This window comes from Elgaria multicarinata, chromosome 14 (assembly GCF_023053635.1).
Source record: "Elgaria multicarinata webbii isolate HBS135686 ecotype San Diego chromosome 14, rElgMul1.1.pri, whole genome shotgun sequence".
Taxonomy (NCBI): domain Eukaryota; kingdom Metazoa; phylum Chordata; class Lepidosauria; order Squamata; family Anguidae; genus Elgaria; species Elgaria multicarinata.
Window position 1 is genome coordinate 25,281,741 of NC_086184.1, and position 16,071 is coordinate 25,297,811.

The following is a 16,071-nucleotide window of genomic DNA, read 5'->3' on the forward strand; positions in this document are numbered from 1 at the left end:
TTGTTTTACCCATAAACAACCCAGAGTTTCTGGGACTGTTCACACAACACACTAATCCACACTCCGGGGTTGAGTGTGGGTTGTTTGTTGAACCATGGATTAGCGTGTTGTCAGAACCCAGGACATTTTCCACAGAGTGGGTTGTTAACCATGCAATGTGGCTTGTTAACCACCTTAAATAACCCAACCACAAACCATGGATTCTCAAGGTGGCTTTTTCGAGAAAAATAAGTCACACTGCATGGTTAATAAGCCACCCTGCGGAAAATGTCCTGGGTTCAGATAACCGCAACCCACACTCAACTACTGAGTGTGAGTTAGCCTGTTGTACAAACCCAGTCTCTGGGTTCATATGTCACAAAACAACCCAGGGCTCAACAAAAAGTTAAGGATATATATACAATGAAACCATAATGTTTAATATACAAAAATATAAAATAAAGATTAACAATGATATTGCATTAGAAGTTCAGTAACACATTGCACAGACCAATATGTAGCTAAAACCACATAGAGGCCAAATGTGTTTCGACAAAGGGTCTTCATCAGTGGCCAATACTAAAATGCAATATAAAAAAAGGAACACATTACATGAATATACATACATTGTCAAAACGCGTTTGGCCTCTTTCTACATGGTTTTAGCTACGTTATTGCACTGTTAATGCAAGATCATTGTTAATCTTTATTTTATATTTTTGTATATTAAACATTATGGTTTCATTGTATATATATCCTTAACTTTTTGTTGAGCATTGTATTCTTGTTTGTTAAGGATTTCACCTTTCCTTGCTCTTCACAAAACAACCCAGGAACAGGGGCATTTCTGGGTTGCTAATTGAAAGCAGAAAGGACGAGTGCCCGGGAGCCTTGCACGCTCGTCTCCGGCAATTCCTGCGTTCAACAACCCAGGAATTGCAGCATGATGTGTAAGCTGCCCCATTGTGTTGGAAGCAGCCCTGAAAGGACATGTTTGACGTTGTTGTTTTCATAGAGAAGAGCTCATTCTGCCCATCAACCTGTCTGACAAGTTTCGGCCCGCCTGCCTGTCGAATGGCTGATTCAGTGTTCCCTGCCTCACCTTTGAAACAGAGCTATACTAATGCTATAGAAAGAGCTCTGGACGAATGAGAGAGATTTTGTTGGTTGTTCTCCCTTCTCCCCTTCACATCGCCTTCCCCCCCCCCCAACCCTGCAGTGTAAGAATTCAGCTGCAGAACCCCAGAAAACATTTTTAAAAAAGATGTTAGTGGCCAACATGAATTATTTTCCTCCAATGCCTGATATGATGACATTTTATAGTAGATCAATCTTTGCATCAGTGCAAGGCATCCAATCTGTTCAGTTTTATACTATGACAAGGGGATCTGCAACAGAGTGTTGCAGTGTATTCTCACCTCCTAACAATTCTCACCCTCCTCTTCAGGGTTCCAGGCAGGCAGTCATGCCCAACCAGCAGATCATTCCATCCGCATCTTCCATTTTTCTTTTCCAGTTGACACTCAACCTTACACGGCTTTTGAGCATGCAAAATCCTTATGGGGCTGTTTTGGGATTATTATTATTATTTTCTGTCCTGTTAGGGTTCTTAAAAGCGAATGTCTTGTGCATCTGCCATCCCTGGATTCCTCTGAACATGCGGGTACCTCCTTCTTGTTTCTTGGTGGCCTTTTGGGGGGCTTCGTTTCTCTTGGCACCTTCCATCTGAGTTTGCTTTTATAAGGAGGGAGATACACACACACACACCCCCCATGTATCATATTCTCACTGTACTTACCTTAGGGAAACAGTCGCCTTCAGAAACAGAACGGCTGGCTTCAGCTATTCCAGAAGGGGGAGTTCACTTGAGTACCCCCTCCCATCTATTGCATTTTTGGGTGGTCGAGGCAGTGGGACCGCACCGCCCAGCCCCACACTCAATATTGCTCATTTACTAGCCCAACACCCCCACAGTCCTACGTTTGGCACCAGTGTGAAGAGGCTTTGGCCTGGTTCAGACAACACGCTAAACCATGCTGCTTAACCACAAAATGGTTAAGGGAAGTCCCTTAACCATTTTGTGGTTAAGCAGCATGGTTTAGCGTGTTGTCTGAACCAGGCCACTGTGTGCGTACAGGTTCATGTGCACAGAACAGGCGTGAGCAACCTTTTTGGACCGTGGCCTAGGGATGGCAGAGGAATCCGTCTGGAGAGCCAGCTTGTGGATTTTCTTTCCCCCGCTTCTTTCAATAGAAAGTGGCGCAAATTGTGGTTGCAAATTACAGCCGGAATTCGTGCAAATTGCACCTGCAATTTGAGCAATTTCTATTGACAAGAAAAGAAAATGCACAATGTTCCTGGATCCTTAGAACAGCCTGCGACTCAGCTTACGGCTGCTAGCTGAGCAGTGGGGATCCATCGGACCCCAAAAGGGCCAGATTTCCAAAGAATGGACATCCCTACCATGGTCACATTTGGCATTTTGAGAAACTCTCCTGGGCACCACCACAAAATGGCTGCCGTGGGAGGCATTGCAAAGGACAAATAACCTTCCCAAAAGACTGCGTACAAATCAGAGGTAGGATCTGATCTCTGGCATACTAAACAACTCCTTTGAACCCACAATTTTAATCACCAACAGAAACCTATGTTGCTGCTATCACAGTTGCTAGTAAAAAAAAGAAATCCACCTTAGCAGCTGCCAAGACATTAGTGCCTATGGGCTCCATGTTTCCTACCCCTGGGATAAAGGCTTCATGCAAGTGGAAACATGGGGATTACACAGGGTTCCTGCTTTGGGGTGAGAGAACCCTACCTATGTATGCACCTAGGATCCCTTCACACTGATGCTGAACATGCCGGTGTTGGGACCATGCTGGAGTTGGGACCATGGCCAGCATGCACATTGGCGTGCAGGGGGTGTGGCTCTCCCTCATGTCTTTGATGAACGGGTGGGGCAGCATTGTGTAAGCACCCCTAGAATATCACCTGCAAGTCCAACAATGTAATATACATTCTAGAATGCAAACATCCTGAACACCACATAGAGGATGTTGAGGAAGAAACTAACAACCTTCACGCCTATTTCAGAATTCATTAGCAAGTCAGCAATGGTAATTTTTTTTAAAAAAAGCCTGAACAACCTGTTGGAAATGAATGTGCTTAACTTTGGCTGGATGCTCAAATTCTCTTCTTGGGACCTTTTGAGTTGCTCTTCTGTACGTTTTGCGCACAATAGACTTATTGTTCTTGAACTCGGGTGGGCCAAAGCGGACGCCGTATTCCAAACGTGGGTTGACTATTATGCCTTGTACGGGAATCACACCAGCTTAATCAATCACGGGGAAGGAAATGTTATCAATCACGTCCTACTGCGAAGCACACCTCGGTGCGAGGAATGCTGCTTTTAAAGAATCCACTTGACATGTTCCTCTTTGAAACGCAGCACCCATTTCGGTGTGTCTTTCTTTCAGGATGCAGAAATAGGCTCCAATTTGGTCCGACTCCCATCGACCACGGCGACAGCAGTGAAGGAAAAAGATGGTAGCATCTACTGCCAGCCCGAAACGCTGTGTGAAGGTGAGAGGCCTTCATTGGGGCGGGAGCGGAAATGTGTTGTGTTTCCTGGAACGTCATCATTTCGAGGGACAGATCTGCAAATATAATGCCTGCCATTTTTGGAGGGGAAGGGGAGAAGTGTATTTGGGCTGTGTCCCACCGACAGCACGGAGCCTGAGTCTCATGAGCGCAAGGCCTGTCCGTTAATTGTGGGTGCGTTTCCCTAGGTTGGTCCTCCATCCAAGCCAGAGGTGCCAAATTTCTTCCAGCCCAAGGATTCTGGATTCTGTTTTGAAGACGCTCTTTGGGTCCACATTCCAGCAGTGGGAGGAGCCAAAGGCAAAGGGGGAGGGCCCAAAAATACCAGCGTATTTTAGCTCAAAACTCTTGCTTTGAGCACCTGAGCCTTAGGAGAAGCATCTAGGACTTTTAGACTTGGGTGGGAACTGTAACCAAGTGACTGAACGACTGAGGTTTTGGGGAGAAAGAAGTGGGTGAAAAGAAAGGAGGAACTGGTTCCCAGGATGCATAGGATTTATTGATAAAGCCCAACGCGTTTTGACCTGTGTCTTTTCAAAGCCCTTCTTCAGGGTGTCTTTTCAAGGCCTATGTACACGTGTAGGTTTTAAAAGGATTTTTTTTTATTATTAAAAAAAAAACTTTAAAAAACAAACTTTTAAAACCTACATGTGTACATAGGCCCTTGAGGCAGTATGTTAGTTTAACTTTATAACTATGTGTTTTCCTGCATACTATGCTTTTAAATGTACTTTTAACATGGGGCCAGGGAAGGGGATGTGGCCACCATGAGAGTTGGATTGGGACTTCTGGAGGGGCAGGTTGCCCCCTGGGCCTGTGGGTCTGCACCTCTGCTCTAGGCAGCTGGGCGATGTGGTGGTGGGGGGTTGCATTCAAACCTGCAAGCCCTCAACAGGGCAGGATCTACACTACTGCTTTGAAACGGTTTATCAATGTAGTGACAACTGTTGGGGCCCAGGACACGCTCCATGTACAGTTTTCAAATCATTTTCAAAGGCCCCGTTCAGAGAACATGCTAAACCATGCTGCTTAACCTTCTAGAGAGGCCAATGTGTCATAGCCTGCTTGGTGTAGATCTGGCCCTGCAGCCTGAAGTGAACTGCTTAGAGAGCTGTGGCTATTGGAGGTATAAAAAATTAATTCATTCATGGTACAGTCCAGGAAAAACTTGATTTATCTGGCTGCATAAAATGGCCCTTGGTTGGAGAACTGAGGTTAGGCTAGGCGAAGAGATAGTGATCAACCGAAGGTCATCCAGTGAGCTTTGTGGCCATGCAGGATCTGGGTCTCCTTCAGTGCCAGATTCAACTTTTGGAGGACCCCTGGGCAAGACACCCTCAACGAGCCCCCTCCTCCAGTGAGTCTACCTCCTCAACACCATTGCCACTAGTTGCTATGTCTCCTCCTCCTCTTCGTCATCATTGCTACCATGTGCTTGTTTGACAGGCAGAGATCCAAGGAGCAAGTAGACAGCGCAATCTCCTGCTCCTCCTTCTCACCGCCGCCATTGTCTGGCTGAGACCGTGAGGCAGGTGAACAAGTAGGCTGCCATGGTGAAGAAGAGGAGCAACGCCAGGGGACTCCTGTCAGTGGTCCCCAGCAGAGGTGTGGGTCCTTGACAGGTGCCCGACCACGCCTGCCTTTGGCGCTGGCCCTGAGATGTCCTTGGTCCTAGTCCAATACTCTAACCCAGTGGTTCCCAAACTTTTTCAGGTAACCGCCCCCTTGGTTCCACAAACTCATGCCCAGTGCCCCCTGCACACAGCCCCTTTAAATGGGAAGCACCCACCGCAGACTTGCCGAGGGAGGGAGGGATGGAGGGAAAAGAGAGCAAACGCCTCTGTTTTGCAGCCGGCGTGGCGGGGCATACCAAGCAGGGTATGTCTCTTCATTAGCGTTTTGGTGCTTTTGAAACATTTCAATTCACTGTTAAAAGGACTCTTCTTAAACGGTATTAATACCTGTGTGGATCCTTCCCCTATATGCCTTGGGACCAAACTACCTTCTCCCATAAAAATGTCCCTGGGTTTTAAGACCTTCTGGAGAGGCACTTCTCGGAAAAGACCACCTTGAGCGCCCCCCTGTTGCCCCCTTGCCTCTTAACGCCCCCCTATGCAATCCAACTGCCCCCAAGGGGGCAGTACCGCCCACTTTGGGAACCACTGCTCTAACCCCTGGACCAAATTAGCTTTCTTGTGCCCATTGGGTACCATGTTGTGTTGTGTTGGGGATCTGGTTCTGCCAGGTCCAAGTCATCAATCAGGTTCTTTTGGTTACCAAGATGAAAACAAGCCACTTGTGCAAAAAGATTACAATTTATTGATGGAAAATGGATGCAGAAGATATACATGCAAAAGAAGTTAGCACCTCCTTCCAGCTAATCAAGCTTCCATATCTGGGTGTCTACCAGGGCTCTCATGATAGACAGAAGCCGTTCCTTTGCCACAGCAGGTTCTCCAGGCCGGTAGCAGCACAGTTCCTCCTGGAGCGAAACCAAAGCATGAAGCTTGTGCTTTGGATCTTATAGGCTTTCCTGCTAGCTGCCTGCCTTTCTCTCAGGGGCTGACAGGCTGCATCCCTCCCCGCCCCTCAAGGGAATGAGGCTGCTCTTGTCAGCTAAAGCCTGCTAAAATCTCCTCACTGTGTTAGGCTACACAGGTCTCTTAGCAGCATTTTGGAACTCTGTGAAGTCTATATTTCTGCTCACTAACAAACTCACTACACATGTCTCTACCTATCCTGCACAAAGCCCATTGAAATTGTTGGGAATCCTTGTTGGTCCATAAATCCAGATGTGAGCACAGCTGCAAAGCCCAACCAGCTGCCTCATTGCTCCTGTCTTTTAAATACCTTTACAACTATGTCAGCGGTGACCCTATTTTCCCCTTGTCATTTATGAGCATGAATTATTCCACTTCACCTGCAGGAGTTGAACTCCCTCGCATCAACTATGATTACAATGGCAAAAAGTACAGGTATATCTTTGCCACAGAGGTGAAATGGAGCCCAGTTCCCACGCAGGTACGTTATTTCAAGGCAAGCTTCCTGTTCTAACATGACATTGTCTAGTAACAATCTATGTGAAGCTGAGATTTATACTTGTTACACAATCTGACTTTATGATGAAATGCAAAGGAAATCCATTTTGATCCAGCACCGCCTTTGCTCTGACACAGACTTTGGCAAGAAGACTCCAGTTTCCTTGGAGATGCCAGATATGGAGAAGGCCACGTAGTTGTGCAAAAACTCGTGGATGGTGCCATGCACTTTTAAATGGATTTCATGCTGCCAAACCATTTGGCCCTAACCTAGATACAGGCAGGCCGCTTGAGACAGCGGATGGGAACGCTTGTTTACATCTGCATTTCACTGACCTTGGAAATGTGACTCCCCATTTACACCTAGTATTGCAAATACCAGTGGAAGCTGGTGGCTCTAGTTGTGGAGGGGCAGTGATTCCATTCTAGGTCTTAATTAGAACCAGCCAGAGCTCTAAAGGTGCTATCCAAGGTGTTGAACCCATTTTGAGGATAGGGCATACTAATGCTATAGAAAGAACTCTGGACTAATGAGAGAGATTCCATCAGTGATTTTCCCTTTTCCCTTCACATTGCCTTCTTTCCAAAGCAGGGAGCTGTTTATACATCGTCTTTGCCCTGGGGTAACTCTGAATCTGCGCTGCATCAGATATATGATGCAGCCGACGATTCGGAGCCACCCTGGGGCAAAGAGCCAAAGATTGCTATGGTATAGATTGCTATGGTATAGAAATGAAATAAATAAATAAATGATGAAATAAATAAATAAAAAAATGAATAATAATCCTCAGCTGAAAAGTCAGGGACTTACCCTGACTTTTCTTGCCCAAGCAAGGTCAATGCGACTCTTCCGCTGTCTGTTTGTGCTCTGGAACTGCACTGGGAGTGTTCCCAGACGGAAGGTGACCTCCCATTAGTCGCTGGAAGCCATGGGCCCAGCAAGGCCATGGAAAGCCCACCCTGCCTCCCCCAGCAGGGATTATTCACTGACACCCCCAGCAGCAATTTTATTTATTTATTTATTTATTTATTACATTTCTATACCGCCCAATAGCCGGAGCTCTCTGGGCAGTTCACAAAAATTAAAAACATTCAAAGTATGAAACAACAGTATAAAAACATAAAATAAAATACAATATAAAAGCTCAACCAAGATAAAAACAGCAGCAATGCAAAATTACACATTTAAAACACCAAGTTAAAATTTATTTATAGACTGTTACAATGCTGGGAGAATAAAAAGGTCTTCATCTGGCGTCTAAAAGCATATAATGTAGGTGCCAAGTGAACCTCCTTAGGGAGCTCATTCCACAGCCGGGGTGCCACAGCAGAGAAGGCCCTCCTCCAGGTAGCCACCTGTGAGGTTTGCAGTGCAGCGGTGCTAACTGAAGGCAGCCTCCAGTAGTGTAAGAATTCAGGTGCAGATGTCATGTCTAGCCCTGCTCCCCCTGGTCTGGAAGAAGGTGTTTCAGGTGATCAGTCAGAATTAGACTTTGAAGTGGAGGAGTCAGCACCAGAAACCAGTGGGGGAGGAAGCTCTCAAGGGCTCTTCACCAGCTGGTGCTGAACTAACTCCAGAGCTTATCTCATCAAGGGCAAATAATACACAGTCAGTGGAAAGCCAACATTCTTCCTAAGGAGAGAGCACACACAGGTTAACCAATCCTAGAGTACGCCGCAGATTAAAAAGGGCAGAGCGAAAGGAAGGCGAGAGAAAGTCAGCCCGGCTCACATCTCGTCAGAAGCTGCCTCAGAACTAGTCTCTCTGAAGTTAACGCATCTGGGGAAAAGGCTTTCCATTCTTCTTGGAAGGACAATTGTCTTGCTTAGTTTGCGTAGTTTTGCCTAGGGGAAAGTCCCAAGAGAATAGATTCTCTTCAGTTGGGAAGAGATGTTTATTGCTTGAATAAAGCTTTGTGGATTACTTAGCAGCCCTCATTATTGTCTCCCAAGAAGGCAGGAGGTCTCAAGAAACACGACAGCAGATGTGTCTGGCCTTATCACATCCAATTTGGCCTTTTTTCCTGCTAGAATGAAACGCGCGCTTGGGTACTGAAGAAAATGGTGCCAAAGAATGCCACATTGGCTTACTCCCATGTAGTGCTTGTGCGCCGCAGGTGGGGTAATAAGTAACGGTTTTTAAACTACAGGGACCCAACCGCAAACAGAGCAACGTAATGAAATGAGCTGCCCAGGGCAGCAGGCGGCATCGCCTTCCTTACAGATTTTCAAAAGAAGATTCAACAAGTAACACATCAGGGGTGTTTTCAACCTTTGGCTCCGTCACTTCCATCTGTGCAGTGCAATCTGTAGCCTATTTCCATCTGCAATCTGTAGCCTATTTCCCCCCTCTGCTGCTCAGCACAGCAATTGTTGGTGCTCCGTGCTGTACATAAATCACAAGATTAGCAACAATCTAAGGCTCCTGAATTAAATTCATTTGTCATTCATTCTTTGTTTATTTATTTAATTAATTTATTCATTGCATTTTTATACCGCCCAAGAGCCGAAGCTCTCTGGGTGGTGTACAAAATTAAAACCATGAAAACCACTCAAAATATAAAACAAACAGTATAAAAGCATAGTATAAAATGAAATATAAAAACACAACCAGGATAAAACTGAGCAGCAATGCAGAAATTAATACAGATTTAAAGTACAAATTTAAAAGAGCAAAGTTAAAGTTAAGTTGATAGAATATTAAAATGCTGAGAAAATAAAAAGGTCTTCCCCTGGCGTCTAAAGGAGTATAGTGTAGGTGCCAGGCAAACCTCTCTAGGGAGCTCATTCCATAGCTGGGGCGCCACAGCAGAGAAGGCCCTCCTCCTGGTAGCCACCTGCCTCACTTCCTTTGGCAGGAGCTCACAGAGAAGGACCCCTGAGGATGACCTTAGGGCAAGTACATATGGGAGGAGGCGTTCTTTCAGATAGCCTGGCCCCAAGCCGTTTAGGGCTTTGAATGTTAATACCAGCACTTTAAATTAGGCCCGGACCTGGACTGGCAGCCAATGAAGCTGGAAAAGGACTGGTGTGATGTGGTCTCGTTGGCCAGTCCCTGTTATTAAACGTGCTCTTAATGAAGTCTCTGGCTTCTTCCTGGCTTAAGGTGCAGAAGGAAAGCATAGCAAAAAAAAAAAAAACCCTTCCTCTCTCAGCAGCAAATAAAGCTGGCTAAAGTTATTCCAAGTTTCCTTCCGCAGGCAACTTTGGAATGCTGCAATGAAGCATGATTCATGTGTGATTTATGGGTCATGTGCTATATTTATTGGCCTGGCCAGAGATATAGGAGCAGAAGCAGGAAGTCATACCCATATGCCGGGGTCCATATTCTGGACTACATCTAGTCCTCTTCCAAGAACCCAAACAAAACGTTGTGCAACTTTTGGCAAGGTTTCAGTTGTGAACGTTGTTGTAAACCGCCCAGAAAGCTTCAGCTATGGGGCGGTATAAAAATGTAATAAATGACATGAACATATTCCAATTTAAAAACAGAAGAAGAGCTCTGCTGGATCAGACCAAGGCTCCATCTAGTCCAGTATTTTTTCACACAATACACTAACCAAGGGTCTCCAACCCCCGGGCCATGGACTGGTACTGGTCCGTGGCCTGTTAACAACCGGGCTGTGCAGGTGAGCTGCTTTCACCCCCCACCCCCACCCCAACGTACCTGGGCAAGGGGCGTGATCTCGCCCACCCAGCCGAAGCGAAGCCAGGAAGCTGGGGGGGGGGGGCTTCCCAAAACCATCCCCTCACCCACCCACCCCATTTTTCCATGGAAAAATTGTCTTCCATGAAACCGGTCCCTGGTGCCAAAAAGGTTGGGGACCGCTGCACCCACCACTGGTTATTGTGTTGTCTGGATGCAGTGCGTTTTCCGCAGTGCAACTTGTTAACCTTACAGTGTGGTTTATTTTCTCAAACAAGCTACCTTGCCAATTCAGTCTTTCTACACTTACAATTTCTGCCCAACATCCTCAATATTTTTTAAATAAGCTCTTAATTTATTATGATTTGCTATAGCCATTTTTATCCTACCTTCCAGGATACAAATCTTTCTAAGACATCTTACAACAAAACATAAACACAATAATAAGTATAATTAAAAACAACTATATAATTTAATTATTCCATTTCTGCCTTGGAAGGATTTGTATCCTGAAAGGAAGGATAAAAATGACTATAGTAAATCATAAATAAATTACAGGCTTACTTAAAATAAAAAAGTGAAGATGCTGGACAGAAATTTTAAGTGTAGAATTTTTAGTGTATGCTGACTTTCTGCCAATGCATTCAGGGTGGTTCACAGTTTAAAATAATAGGCCTGTTCAGACAACACGCTAAGCCATGGTTAGGCCACTAAACATTTTGCAGTAAGTGGTCAGTGAGCATGTTTACACTAGTTATGTAGCCACCATGGTTAGGAATGGTTCACACGACATACTACACCATGGTTCACACGACACGCTAAGCCATAATGCTTAGCTCAAAACACTTAACCTTCATGGTTTAGCGTGTTGTCTGAACAGAGCCATTGACCATAATGCACAACACAAAAAGAAAAATGGACAAAGAGGGAGGAGGAAAATATGCAAGATTCAGGTTCCTGCATAACACAGTTCTGGGAGGGAGGAGTCAAATTGCATCAGTGGAGGGGTCCTTGGTGTCTCATAACTTTGATCTCCCTTTCCTGCCACTGGACCAGTTCTGGGAAGGGAGGAGCCAAATGGCTATAGGTCCAAACTAAGCCGGGGTGGGAGGTGGCTGTCTGTCAGGTTCTGTCCTGCAGCACCACCTGGCGGCTGCAGTGTACCTTGCCGGCCGCAGAGTGGTTGCAGGACCCAGGCTCATATCATCCAGCCCTCACAGGTGGGCTGATGCAGACAAGCTGGGAGCAGCCAGGAAAGGGCTATATAAGAACTGCATTTCCACTCCAGCTTTGCCACAGCAACACAGTCTCCTGTGCCTGCTGCAACCCATACCTGACTACCTGTGAATCGTGGACCTTGCCTTGTCTGACTTCCTGTTTCTCCTGACTATGCCTTTTTGTCTCTGGCCCTGCCTGAACCCTGTTTGCCTCTGGACTCCGAACCTTGCTTGCCTCTGGCCCTTGCCTTTCACCTCTGGCCCTGCCTGGACTCTGTTTGCCGGTTCCACTGCCATCCATCCTGGCGCTGAGACCTTGCCGCCCACGCCCCGGACCCTGACACTCTCTCACCTCTGTGTCTGAGGCAGCCAAATAGAATTAGTATTTTTGCATGCAAATTGCAATCGGGAAAATGGTTTTAAAATTAGCACGGAAATGATGTGCATTTCCCCCCTTCTCTGATCACCTAGGTAATTAAATTTGACGTTCTGACAAAGGAAAAACTTCACTGGGAAGAAGAGCACTGCTGGCCAGCTGAACCCGTCTTTGTTCCTAAACCAAATGCCAAAGAGGAAGATGACGGTAAGATTCCTGACTGGTAAAAATCCTGAATGGTATTTTCGTTGCTCACAATGTAACATTTTCACTGAAAGGCTTGTATCCAATCTTATTGAGCCCCATTCATTTCAGCGAGTCTCCTCTAAGTAGCCCTAATGTTGGATTCAACCCCAAAGTCTCAAATAAGGCTGTAAGAAGCTGCTTCCTACCAAGGATGAAAGCAATTGGCAGCTTTTAAGAGAGATAAAACCAGTAGGAGAATGTTTACTGTGATGCGCAATCTCATATTTTAATCCTACAGTTGTTTATGGTCAAATAGGTTTCTGAAGTATTACAGAGACCTGTAAAACGGAACAATTTATATATTGTATCTATGAAAAAAATCCCCTTGTATCTTTTCCTTCTTTCCCCACCATCCCAGTTAGATTATCACCCTTCTTTCTCACACAATCACAATACATAAAAAGAAGGGAGGGGGAGGGAAAGAAAAAAAGGGAGAGGAACCCTGCCCACATCATACATTTCAAACATATTTCCTGATGTCAGGCACGTAATATCAGAGTCCCGCTCTAACCCCACCATCGGGAATGTCCAAACAGGTCCAAACAGCCGTATGGAATTTATACCTGAGTGGAGATTTGAACTCGGGTCTTCCTAGTTCAAGTCTAAACTTTTCTCCTTCACATCAGATTTCATTACTACACCTGAAACCCAGCGTTGGAGTTTGGAGCATTTCTTTTCCAAACGAAGAGCGGGATTTTTAATGGCTATGTTGGCGCAAATCGTCCTAGACCTGAAAATTCACTGACAGCACAACTCCCTGACTGACAGGGCACAACTGACGACGACGCAACACTGCGTTTAGCCTTTACATGCAGGCCTACATAATGGATCTTTCACACAGCCTATTGGAATGGCTTATCATCAAAAATCATCATCTTAAAACGCTTCATAGAGTCCTGGAGATTAAGGCAATTTTATCTAAGCAAAAGAGCGGAGTCAGCAAAGCTCAGCAGCCTTTTCAGGTTTTGACACCCTCTGTTGTTGCTTCTGTTTTGGAAGAATTGCAGAGAGGCGGCAGCCATATATGTGGCGTATATGAATACAGCTGTTAACTGATTGAACAAATTTTAATTCAATATCTCACTTTACCGATTAATAAGCAATTAAATTTAATTGCAAATTAGCAAAAGCTCTGTGTAGGTGCTTTTTAATGCATCGATGGAATTGCGAGATGACTTCGAGTGTAATAAACAAAGGTTTCTTCTTAAGTTTAGAAGGAAAAGCTATCTGTAATGTTTCCTTTTCTTTTTTTTTATTTATTTATTTATTTATTTAGAATATTTAGATACCGCTCCCCATTGAAAAATTTCAGAGCGGTGTACAAGATAAAATGAAAATAAAAACATAATAAAAACAGTTAAAACAAAATTTAAAAGAAGCAAAGCAGAGATGGCTGCATATTAAGGAAAGGCTTCTTGGAATAAAGATGTTTTCAGGAGGTGCCGAAAGGAGTACAAGGTTGGCGCCTGCCTGACCTCCAGAGGCAGGGAATTCCACAGGAGGGGGGCCACCACACTGAAGGCTCTTCCCCTGGTGGATTCCCATCGGAGGATGGATCTATGTGGAACCACCAGGAGCAGGCCCTCGGATGACCACAGTGACCGGGCAGGTTGGTAAAGGAGAAGGCGCTCTCTCAGGTATCCCGGTCCCAAGTTGTTTAGGGCTTTGTACACAAGTACAAGAACCTTCAACCTGGCCCGGTAGCGAATAGGCAGCCAGTGCAGTTCCCTCAGCAGAGGAGTTCCATGCTGGAAAGGGGCAGCTCCAGACAGCAGCCGAGCTGCAGCATTCTGCACTAGCTCCAGCTTCCAGAGCAGCTTCAAGGGCAGCCCCACATAGAGTGCGTTGCAGTAATCCAATCTTGAGGTTACCAATCGAGGTTGGTAAATAGGTTATAATAGAGGTGGTCCATATTTGCAATAACAGCAACAACAGGAAAATTTTTATTTATTTATTTATTTATTTATTTATTACATTTCTATACCACCCAATAGCCGGAGCTCTCTGGGCGGTTCACAAAAATTAAAACCTTTCAAAGTATAAAACAACAGTATACAATAGTATAAAACCATAATATAAAATACAATATAAAAGCTCAACCAGATAAAAACAGCAGCAATGCAAAATTACAAATTTAAAACCATGTTATTTAAAATTTATAGATTGTTAAAATGTTGGGAAAATAAAAAGGTCTTCACCTGGCGTCTAAAAGCATATAATGTAGGTGCCAAGCGAACCTCCTTAGGTCACAATTGTCCCGTTAGTCAGATCAGTCACAGCATCACATAAAAAAACTATACAGAAAATGTTCAGAAACTGGGCCTACTGAAATACATCCACACTAACATCCAGAAACTAGTCATACTTAAAACATGCTCAATTGTCAGGAAATTTCTGAACCAGTAAAAGACAGCATGACCTGGCAAAGCCTGTCATGTCCGTCTGAAAAAAATGTCATGAGCAAGAAAAGAGACTATTGTTGTTGTTGTTGTTGTCATCGTCGTCTCTTTTCCTGCTCATGGCATTTTTTCTAGACAGACATTTATTTATTTATTATTTATTTAAGGATTTTTATGCCGCCATTCAGCCAAAAAAGGCTCTCATGGCGGCTTACAAAGGTATTTCTTGACAGTCCCTGCCCACAGGCTTACAATCTAAAAGACATGACACAAAAGGAAAGGGGATTGGGAGGGAGGAGGAGGAGGGGGAAAAGGAAAGCAAATTCAGGCACTACAATCTTAGTTGCGAAGTTCAGCAGTTACAGTTGACAGCAGGAGGGAGGGGGCTCTGAGCTGGAGCTGGACCCAGGCACGGTGGAGAGGTGCCTGGCTGCTGCTTCCTCCCTCACTGGTGGCCTCTGCAGAGACAGTTGGAAGCAGGAGGGAGGGGGCTCTGAGCTGGAGCTGGACCCAGGCACGGTGGAGAGGTGCCTGGCTGCTGCTTCCTCCCTCACTGGTGGCCTCTGCAGTGACAGTTGGTAGTAGGAGGGAGGGGGCTCTCAGCTGGAGCTGGACCCAGGCACGGTGGAGAGGTGCCTGGCTGCTGCTTCCTCCTTCACTGGTGACAGGCTTTGCACTAAGTAGATGAATTTACACATTTAAGGCTTGTGAACCTATATGTGACCCATTTAGTCCGTGGCCTATTGAGCAATATGGTCCAAAATACTTCAGTTTATAATTTTTGTGAACCGCCCAGAGAGCTTCGCCTATTGGGCGGTATAAAAATGTAATAAATAAAATAAAAATAAAAATAAATCTGGGATACATTTCTGTTTAAGTGAAGCCAGAGCATTTGAGCCCAGGTGTTTGTTGTTCGTGGTGATGCTGACTTCATTGGAGATGTTGACATCCACACATTTTGCATTTTGACACTTGTCACTTTCCTTTGTCAATCAGCCCTGTTGCTCTGGTTGTCCCATTTTGTTCCCACACCCTTTTCCCAAGACGCTCAGGGTGACGCGTCTCCCATCTTTTAGCCTCACAATAACAGCTCTTGCAATGTAGATAAGGCTGAGAGATGGTGATAATGATGACGATGAACATTTTTGCCACCTCCGAGCCAGGGCTTTATAGGCAGTTTACAAAGATTAAAAGCATTAAACATTAAAGAAGAGCTCCATCAGACCAGAGTTTTATTGCATGCTCAATACTGGGCACTCATGGATTTTTGAGGCTCCCTCTCTGCCTCCCACGCACCTCCCACCCCTACTAGCATTCTTTGCGCCCCCAAAATCACCCCAGTGGTAAGCAGCAGTTTCTGCAGCTGAAACTCTCCCCATGGCCTGAGTTCGATCCCAGCGGAAGCTGGTTTCAGGCAGCCGGCTTGGGTCGACTCAGCCTTCCATCCTCCTGAGGTCGGTAAAATGAGTACCCAGTTAGCTGGGGGAAAGGTAATAACGGCCGGGGAAGGCAACAGCAAGCCACCCCGCTATAAGGCCTGCCAAGAAAATGTCAGCGAAAGCTGGCATCCCTC

General features: G+C 45.4%; 2 protein-coding genes across 2 annotated transcripts in view; both read left to right on the plus strand.

Annotated features, from left to right (window-relative positions):
- Positions 1–16,071, plus strand: part of CMIP (c-Maf inducing protein) — a 605,118-nt gene that overhangs the window by 296,121 nt on the left and 292,926 nt on the right. The gene's annotated exons all lie outside the window — the stretch shown is intronic.
- BCO1 (beta-carotene oxygenase 1) overlaps positions 1–16,071 on the plus strand; it is a 50,472-nt gene that overhangs the window by 27,804 nt on the left and 6,597 nt on the right. The window contains exons 8-10 of the mRNA XM_063140947.1: positions 3,453–3,558; positions 6,503–6,597; positions 11,949–12,060. Of these exons, the coding sequence (XP_062997017.1) occupies positions 3,453–3,558; positions 6,503–6,597; positions 11,949–12,060 (313 nt within the window). The remainder of the gene's footprint in view (positions 1–3,452; positions 3,559–6,502; positions 6,598–11,948; positions 12,061–16,071) is intronic.